We start from the raw sequence: 9,122 nt of genomic DNA, 5'->3' as shown, positions 1-9,122 counted from the left end.
ACACGTGTGAGTGGCGGCTGGCACACGGGACAGGGCTCTGGGTCGCAGAGGTGGTGGGAGCTGGGGAGGCGGGTCTGGGCACAGGGAGCGGGGTGCTCAGGGCGGAAGGCGTCCGTGGCTCGGGCCGGACCCAGGCCCCCGACATTGGGCCGCCAGAGGACGGCAAACTAGTAAACTGATTCTCGAGTGGCGCTGGATTTATGGGCGCTGAAAAACCAGTCCTTGTATACAAAACACTCGGATTCTTGTTTTTGAGCGTTCACCGCACTCCTTAAAATCAAGGACGATTTAAAGCCGGGGGTCACGTGAACTGCTTCTCCAGGAGCAGGTCTTCGATGACGCTGATCTGGGGGCGCACCTCACAGGCACCCACAGTTTGGCTTCTGGGCTGTTCCTCACCGGTAACCCGGCAGGCGCTGATGGTGGTGCTGGCACAGGGCTGTGTTCGTCACCGGATGGGGTCACTGCCAGGATCTGGGGGTGCAGACCTGCGGAAAACCCACTTGCACGTCAGCACCCCAACTACCTCCGGCTGCAGAGTGCACCTCGTGCCTGGGCCACGGCAGTCGGGCGGAGACCAGGATTCTAAAGTCGGGGCCCGCAGGCCACCTGCATGCAAATGTGGCGACTGGTCAGGGCCCAGCCCTGCGGACACAGCTGCTCCTCCCGTGTCTACGGTGGCCGCGGGCCCCGTGTAGAGCAGAGTGGGACCCCATATGGCCCTCCTCACCCGCCACGGGAGGCAAGGGCACTGGGCTCCATCCTTGGTGCTCACGGGGGCTGGACACGGGTGCTCAGGACACACAGGCTTCCTGTTACCTTGGAGGGCGGTGGCTAAAAATGAGGACCCAGGGGCTCCCGTGGACAAAGAGGTTTATTGAACTGTGAGAACCATGGGGTCACGGAACAGGACTGGGCGGGAGACAGTGTGGGTGCCCCCCGGGGACTGAAGTGGCCCTCGTGCTCGCTGGCGTTGGTGCTTTGATGTTTCTCTGGCCAAGGGCCCGGCAGCCATGTTCAGCGGGTGTGCCCTGGCCTCTCGGCCCAGGGTCCCTTATAGCAAGTGATGTGCAGGAGCCCCCGGACGGAGACCTCAGGGGCACCACTGCCACCCACTCAGCACAGCCAGATGTCCCCTGCAGTCACCCCGGAGTGCCAGCCTCTGAGTCCCCCGAGCTGGCTATGCGGGGCAGGACCCGGGGGCTCCACGGACCCACGGACACTGCCATCAGAGATGCCCTACAGAATCAAACAGCTCTATTCTCCAAAAATAGTTTTTACAGCACTTTAAATAATTTACAAAAAAGCTACAAAACTCATATTTACCAGGACACGTGTTAAATAGGGGCACCGATCTCGTTTCTGTACATATGTACAGGGTGGTTGGGTGGTCGCGGCGGCTCCCACCCCCTCTGCCCATGGTGCCACCCGACACGCGTGCTCACAGCTTCAGGGCTTTGCCTGGGGCCACGGGGCCGCCGTCCTCCACGGAGGTGTCGCTCAGCTCGCTGGCGTCACTGCCCCAGGCCTCCTGGTCCTTGGCAAGGTCTCTGCCCGCCCGCCCGTACCTCAGGTCCAGAACGTCCTTGTCCAAACTCAGGTTCCCGCTGCTGCGGAAGCCGAGTGAGGCCGGAGCCTTCCTCCGAGGCCAGCGCCCGCCGTCCTTCTTCGCGAGCAAGGGTGAGCTCCCGAACACGGGGCCGGGGCCGGCCGGGGCCTCTCTGAAGGCGGAAAAGGATGGGCCCTGCAGAGGCAGGCCCAGGCTGGGGCCGAAGAGGCTGGCCGGCTTGCCCCCCCAGGCCACGCTGTTCCCAAAGTGGAATAACTGTGTGGAGCGCAGCGGCGAGAAGCCTGTGAAAGGCAGGTTCTTCTTCGGGTCCGGGGCGAGGCTGGGCGCGCCCTGGGCCTGGCCCTCTACCCCCTTCTCCCTCTCGCTCCCCAGGCCCCCCCTCCACGCTGCATCCCTGCCTTCCGGGCTCAGCGCCCACGCGCTCTGCAGCCGATTCTGGTGGGTGAAGTTGCCCCACGGGAGAGCAAGGCCGGCCTGGGGCCCTCCCTCCCTGTCTGCTCCCAGGCTCCGAGTCAGGGCGCTCCGGCCCTGAGAGGTCACGGGCAGGGTCCCACTGAGGCTTCCTGGCCCAGTGCCCGCTTCCGCACAACTGGACGGCTGACCTACAGCGCTGTCTGCAGAGGCAGGCCCGGCGCCTCGTGCGCGCCGGTCCCCATGAGGGTAGAGGCTTCTCCTGCCTGCAGGGGCCCCTCTGGCAGACGCAGCCTCACTGGTGCTCCTGGGGGGCGCCTGCTGGCCTCTGGACAGGGTAGCGGGGAGGCAGGCCTGCTCTGCGTGGGGGCCGCCCCTCGGTCCCGCGGCTGGTTGAGGGGTCCCCCTGCCTCTCTGGCTCTGTGTGCACACACCGGGCTGCAGGGCCAGTCCTGGGACCACTGCCCTCCGGCCTGGTGGCTCTGGCCTGGCCACACTCCCCGGCCCGACTGTGGTGGGACCTCCTCCTTGAACCTCTAAACCGCTCACAGAGTCCTTGGCCTTTTCAGCCAAAAACCGCCTGATCTCCAGTTCGATGCTGTCATCACTGTCCACGGAACTGCTGTCCTCAGACCGTGGGCCGGGGCCGGCGGCCGAGCCACGAAGGGAGCCGGCCTGGGCCTCGCCGGTACACCCGCCCCCTCGGCGGGCTCTCCGCCCCGGCGCCAGGGCCAGGGCTGTGTCCGCGGGCCCGGTGCTGCCCCCCGGCTTCCCTCTCTCTGTCCCGCAGCAGAAGACGCTGGCAGGCTTCCTCAGTGGGTCCTCCCTGCCGTCCCGTCTGGCCTTGGAGAGGCAGCTTTTCAGCAGGTGCGGGCCTCTCTCCTTCCAGCCGCGCTGGAGGCCGCCCTGCTGGCCGGCGGCCTGCGCCTCGGTGGTGCTGAACCTGACCTTCTTCCTGCACGCGGCTCTGGGGTCCCTGCAGCGCTTCTTGAGCCTCCGTTTGGATCGAAGCAAGTCCTTAATGGCGGTGTCCAGGTCCTCGTCGCTGTCCAGCGAGCTGCTCTTGTCCTCAGAGCTCCCCTTCTCGTCCAGACTCCGCGACTCGACCGCCTTCCCGGGGCTGGGTGACATGCTGCCCCGTGCGTCCGGGGCCATGTGCTCGTCACCCAGCCCAACTATCCCGCAGGGCAGTGGCTGGGCCTCACCCTCCCTGCCAGGGGCCTCGCTGGCCCTTCCCTGGCCGGGGTCACTGTCCGGGGCACCCTCCTTCACCTCGCTCACTTTCTTGGGTGTGGATGACCACACGGTGGTGCCGCCTCCCCGGCGTCTCCTTTTGCGGCTTGGGGACAGGTCCAGCGTTCTAGAGGCAGGGGCCTTGAGGCCACCGGCCTGCCCGTGGGGGCCTGGCGGAGGCAGCGGGCTCTGCACTGTGTGCGGGCAGGATTCCGTCCTGGACAGCAAAGTACCCGACTGCGCCTTCAGTGCCAAAAACGTCCGGATCTCCCGCTCAATGCTGTCGTCACTGTCCACAGAGCTGCTGTCCCCGTCGGAGTGGGAAGGCACACTGGGGGGACAAGGGAGCGGGCTGGTGGACAGGGGTCCGTCACCGCCCTCCCCAGGGGCTGGCAGGATGGTTTTGGAAATGTCCAGGATGGCCTCGGCGCACATCAGCTCAGCAGACGTGTCTGCCCGGCACGAGGACCCGTCCGCCAACTCGCTCTTGGACGCTGTGTGTCCTGGGGCCGCAGGGACTTTGGTTTCCTTTGGTGGCTTGGAGGGACGGTCAGGGTCAGGGCCACCGGGGCCAAGATCCACGGCCTTCGAGGTCACCGGCTTCTTCTTGCCCAGCGTTTTCCTGTGGGCTTCGGGCAAGGCACTTTTCGTGGCGTGGCTCGTGCTGCGGGCGGGGGGCTCGGGCGGCCCCTCCCCCGGTGGGTCTCCACTCGCCTCCTTTCTCTTCTCCAGCTGGTACAGCTGGATGGCCTCCTCGATGCCGTCGTCGCTGCTAGAGTCGGAAGCCTCCCGCACACTGGCCGCGCTCCTGGCTCCCTGGCCCCGCCTCCCAGGGCAGGGGTTCCTCTTGGCCCCGCCCTTACCCTGGGCCTCTACCATGCGGCAGGCGGCCGGAGGCCTGGGTGCTGCTGGTGGCCTGGGTGCTGCTGGCTTTGGGCTGCCCAAGCTCTCTAGAGGCTCGGTGGTGGCTCTGGACCTGAGACTTCTGGGCTGCGCAGGCGCCTTTGCCAACCTGGGAGGCTTCCGGAAGACAAACTCCCTGCCGGCGCCGGCCAACTCCTGCCGCTGCGCCCTCACACCGGGCTCCCTGAAGGATCTGAGTGCGGGTTTGGCCAAGTTGTTGCCAGGGTCTGTTTTCCTGTCCCCAGGTGCGTCCAGTTTGGGGGCCTCGTGCTGTTTTTTCTCGTTCAGAAACTGCTCTATCTCTGCCCGGATGCTCTGCTCGAAGGAGTCCTCACTACTGACACTGAGCGGGGAGGAAGAGCCTGGGGCCTCGCTGGCTCCCACGCGGCTGCCAGGGGCACCTCCTGAACCCGGTGTGAGTCTGGGAGGACACCGGGCAGGTGGGGCGCTGCTCTGAGGCGGCTCTGGCTGGCGCGGACTGTCCCCGCCGGCGGCTGTGGGCTGGGCGGCCCCGCTCTTGGCCTTCAGGTACTCCTGGATGGCTTCCTCGATGTCACGGTCCACAGAGTCATCACTGTCCGAATCCAGCACTGGGGGCCCCACGTCCGTGCTCTCTTCCTCCTGCCTGGGGCCAAAATCGGCAGCACCACCGCAGGCAGCCGAGGTGGGGCTGGTGGCCAGCTGGGCCTCGCGGCCCCGCGGGCCTCTGTGCAGGGCTTGCTCCTGGCTCCTGCCCCGTGCGGCCCGGTCGCCCTGGAGCGTGCTGATGACCATCTGCACCCTGGCGCTCACAGCTGCGCGCCCCGCGCCCTCCGGCTCCGAGAAGCGCCCGGGAAACCTACAGCTCCCCGGCCGCCCGAAGGCTTCCCATGTGGACTGGAGAGCAAGCACAGGAGGGGCGTTCATGAGGAACATTCTAGCAACAGGCAGGCGCGCCGAGGCCGGGCTCCGTCCGCCCGCTGGCTTCACATCCTGCTGGGGGGAAAGCAGAGCGGTGAGGCACCTCGGCTGGAGGGGGCGGAGCCTGCAGCCCCCGGCCAGCAGGGGCCACAGGACTCGAGCTGTGTGGCCTCCTGTCCTGAGCCATGAAGATGGCGAGGGAACACTCCTCTGCCCGCCCGCACTCAGGAGCCAGCCCCTGCGGTTTCCGTCCCCCTCTGGTGGCTGTGGGTCCCCACCTTCTCGGCAAGAGAACAGACTTTTTTTTTTTTTTACCTCAAACAGCTGCCCAGGTGGTAGCAAGGCGAAGGCCACACATGCTTCTCTGCAGGTTAAAGAGCAAGGGGTTCGGGCCCCCGCGCGCCGAGAGGGACCGTGCGGGGTGGCTCATTCTTGGCGGCGGCGAGGCCCTGCAGGAAAACGTTACGTGAAGTGAGTGACGTGGCACTCGCCGCCCCGAACGTCTTCACCGAGTTGCTTGTTACTGGAAAGAGTCAGACACCTGTTGGCAAGACGTCCTCACAGAGTCAGGTCGTTATTTCTGGCTAACGAGCAGAGAGGCCCCCAGAAGGGCTTCTGACACTGGCCCTTCTCTGTCAAGAGCTCCCTCGCTGATGGCCCAGCCACCTACCTAGGCGCGGACGTGCCCAGGCAGGAGTGACTGGCGCTTAACCAGAGGGCCACTTGCTACTGCTGATCTGTGCGCAATGAGCAGAAGCACAGCATCGGAGAGCTCGCACTTACCTGAAACTCTCCTGAGCCCAGGTTCAGGGTGGTGATGGGGTGGCCGACACCAGCTGGTCGCGGGGGTGAGGTCTGCGTCGCCCGGTGGGCACGCCGCGGCGTCCTCGGCCCCCTCAGACTGCCAGGGGGGCGGGAAGCAGAGACACCCATTCAGAGGCCCACGTGGCAGCGAGCATTGTCTCAACTTTGTAAAAGAAACAGCATCAACTTAGGGGCTCAAAATGAAATTCTGGAATTCACCCTGAGATCCACTAGAGGTAAGCACCAGTGTGCAACGAACTGGCCGTCCGTAGGGCTGGCAGTGGGGGGGGTCACGGGGAGTGTGCAGCTGGTCCCCAGTGCCCACACCCACAACAGCCCATGACCTCTGTTGGTCTGTTGGTCCCCCCTCGGTCCGACAGACCAGGGGGGACCAACAATGGGGGGGCTCTCACTGGCTGGGGACCTGTGCCCACCTCTCTGTGGTCATTAATCAGAGACTGCAGGGCACCTGCACAGGCCTGGGCGAGAAGGGTCTGAATCAAGGCCGTTAACGGGCTCAACAGAAACACCATCTTGGAGTGGCCCCAGGGGTGACCCTGACTGGCCAGGCTGCACCGCGGCGGCCCGTTCCCCGGGGGCTGTCTCTCTGCGGATGGAGTCCCAGGAGACAGTATCCTGAACTGTCAAACCACGTTGCGCAGGAATGAGGTGGAAAGTGCAGAGGGCGTCTCCAGTGGCAGCCCTGGCTTTGAAGCAGCCCACTGCACCGATGAATCACACCGGCAAACTCTGGACTCTACTTGGGGAGAGTGGGAGCTGAGGCTGGCTCGGCCCTCAGGCTGCCTCCCCGCACCTGAGCCAGGTGGGAGAGTGGCTGTGAGGATGCCCAGCCCTGCAGCCCAAAGCCAAGTGGAGCCAAGCCGAAGTGGTGGAGGCTCCGGGACATCTTCCCAGTGTAGACCCGCGCCTTCAGGGAGGGCGAACCGAGCGCAGCTCATTCGGAACAGTATGGCTCCCTAAACGTCATGCCTCAAATACATCAGCAAAAGCGGTCCGGCCCCGGGATGGTCACCTCCCCCGTGAGACTACCGCGGAGTCAAGGAGGGCCCAGCAGGCCAACCTGAAGTGGGCGTGGGCCAGAATTCCCGCCCGCTGGCCAGAAGGTCAGACCTCACAACAGGCAGCACGGAGACCGAGGCCAGCTAGGCCTTCGCAGCTGACCCCGCCCTGCCCTTTCACCCCGCGTACCGGGGCTCCCCGCCTTGAGGCGCTGATCCCTGTGCTCAGCCGGTCGTCAGCCGCGTAAGTGCGAGCACCTCCCGCAGGAAAGGGGGCAGGCCTCTGCGCAGCCTGCACCCCCAGGGTTGCTTAAGGGTCCGAGGTGGGGGGGGCAGGGGCCGGCAGGGCGCCCGTGACCCTCCCGGAAGCTGCACCGGGCGGGACTGCTCCTCCGCGGGGGTGGGGGAGACCGGCCCCTCGGCCGAGCTCCCACGGCGGGAGCGCTGGGTCGGCCGGAAGCTGCCCCGCTGGCCCTCACCTGCGCTTCACCTGGGTGAACCCTTCTTCCCGCGCCTCGCCGGCTTCCAGGAACGCCGGGCGCGCGGCGGGGCCGCCGGCGCAGAGGCGGGGCCAAGGGCTGCCTCCGGGGCCGCGACCCCCGCCCGGGGCAGTACTAGCCCCCAGCGCCCGCCCTGCGCGCCCCCGCCTCGCCCACCTTCCCCGGGGGCCCAGCGCCGCCGTGCGCGGCCTGCCTCGCCGCCCTTCGGCTCCGGCTCCGGCCCCGGCCCCGGCGCTCACCTCCGCCCGGCCGCCCGGCAGCCCGGCCCCTCACCCGGCGCCCGCCCTCCTCGCGTCCCAGGGGAGGAGCGGAGCGCGGGGGGCGCGCGGGGGCGGCGGGGTCCCGGCGTCCCGCCCCTCGGGCCGAGCGGAGGGGGCTGGGGCCGCCGTCTCCCCGCCGCCGCTTCCCACCCCCGCCCGGCGCGGAGGGACGCGCGGAGGGCGGGGCGCGCGGGGCGGGGCGATCCTGGTCGCCCCCTCCCCGGACCTACCGGCAGCGGCGGGAGCTGCGGCCGCGCTCCGGAAGCCGTGCCCGGTGGCTGGGCATCATGGGAATGGCACGGCCGAGTTCCGGGGGAGGCGCGCGGCCCGGCCGGACCCCCGCCCGGCGAGCGCGCGCCCACCTGCCGGCCGCTGCGGAGGCCCGGGGACGCCCCACCCTCCCCGCCTCGGACAGGGCCCCCGGAAAGGTCTTGGCGCCCTTGGTGAATGATTTGTTGGTGTGACGCCTGACCCCCACCCGGCGCTGTAGAGGCGGGGACCCTCGGGGACTGTTGACTGCCCGGTCGCCAGGGCTGCGCCAAGCGCTGGGAGTGGGGGAAGGCTGCCCCTCTCCTCCACCCAGAGGGGGCAGTGTAGGCCGGGAGGGAGGGCGGCAGGCGGGCGTTGGATGGCTACTGTATTCTGGGGGTCGTTACTGTGATTGTGGGCTGCGGTGACCCCAGAAGCTCCCGCCGGTCCAGCGCCCCCTGTGCGCCCCGCACCGTGCCTGCCTCTTCTCCCTCTTTGGCTGAAGTTGCCTTCACAGAGCAGGTAGAGCCTGGTCTCCAGCCCTGGGAGCAACGGGTCTCCAGGCCACGTCCCCGCAGCCGCCTGCGCAGGGCCAGCTTTCTGTCCAGCCTACTGCCCAGGCCTCCAGCTGCCTTCACCTTTGGGTGGTGGTCCAGGAAGCAAGGCCGGCCAGGTTCCAGCCTCGTGTTTAATAGAAGCCCAGAACTTGCCCTAGGAGAGCTTCTCTCAGTCACTCAAGAATTGCTCGCTGGACCCGGGGGAGAGTGTGTCGGGGCTGGAGGATGGGGCGGGGGCTGGAGAATTGCGTGCCTGTCTCCTACATCCGCAGCCCGTGCCAGCATTCCTCCCGTGCTGGGCATCTGGCCTGTTTGGGAAGAGGGAGGAAAACACTTGGGACGCACCTGGACTGATGTCTGATTCTGTTTCTGGTCTCCTCCCCTAAGGCACGATGTCGGAGTTTCCAGTTTTACTTTTCATACTGTCTGGAGATCTTTTCCCGAGGCTCATGGTGTGGTGGGTGTGGCTCAGGGTGCTAGGACCACCCTGCTGGTAGAAGGGGCAGATCAAGAGCAAGACACGCCAGTACCTCTGTCCGTCCATCCCCACAGCCTGGCTCCGAAGCCCCGTCACAGATGGATTTCAGGATGAACTAGGGGTTCGCTTCCTGTCTTGCAAATGACCAAGGTTTGACAGGGTGGGAAACCAGAGGCTGTGCCGCAGGGCCCGGGAGGGGAGAAGCTCCCTGTCTCCATCAGCCTGGGGAGCTGGAGGG

At 66.9% G+C, this 9,122-nt stretch overlaps 1 protein-coding gene across 8 annotated transcripts; it reads right to left on the bottom strand.

Moving 5' to 3' along the window:
* Positions 1–1,271: 1,271 nt before the first annotated feature.
* PPP1R26 (protein phosphatase 1 regulatory subunit 26) lies at positions 1,272–7,908 on the bottom strand. Of its 8 annotated transcripts, none has more exons than XM_037127779.2 (4): positions 7,831–7,908; positions 5,801–5,984; positions 5,333–5,466; positions 1,272–5,089 (listed from the first exon to the last, which is right to left on the bottom strand). In XM_037127779.2, the coding sequence occupies exon 4, from the start codon at positions 5,030–5,032 to the stop codon at positions 1,442–1,444; it is 3,591 nt and encodes a 1,196-aa protein (XP_036983674.2). In that variant the 5' UTR covers positions 5,033–5,089; positions 5,333–5,466; positions 5,801–5,984; positions 7,831–7,908; the 3' UTR covers positions 1,272–1,441. The 8 variants fall into 8 exon arrangements, with proteins under 8 accessions (XP_036983674.2, XP_036983677.2, XP_036983676.2 ...); XM_037127782.2 differs by having other exon boundaries at positions 5,801–5,918; positions 7,831–7,870; XM_037127781.2 differs by lacking the exon at positions 7,831–7,908 and adding an exon at positions 7,031–7,771 and having other exon boundaries at positions 1,272–5,092.
* Between the last annotated feature and the right edge of the window lie 1,214 nt (positions 7,909–9,122).

This window comes from Artibeus jamaicensis, unplaced genomic scaffold (assembly GCF_021234435.1).
Source record: "Artibeus jamaicensis isolate MK-2021 breed Jamaican fruit bat unplaced genomic scaffold, CSHL_Jam_final contig_471, whole genome shotgun sequence".
Classification (NCBI taxonomy): Eukaryota; Metazoa; Chordata; class Mammalia; order Chiroptera; family Phyllostomidae; genus Artibeus; species Artibeus jamaicensis.
The sequence above is the reverse complement of the archived record's forward strand: the minus strand, read 5'-3'. Positions and strand labels throughout refer to the sequence as shown.

Bases quoted from the DNA above. Each gene is read 5' to 3' on its own strand.
- PPP1R26 (XM_037127779.2), bottom strand. From the start codon at position 5,032: ATGTTCCTCATGAACGCCCCTCCTGTGCTTGCTCTCCAGTCCACATGG.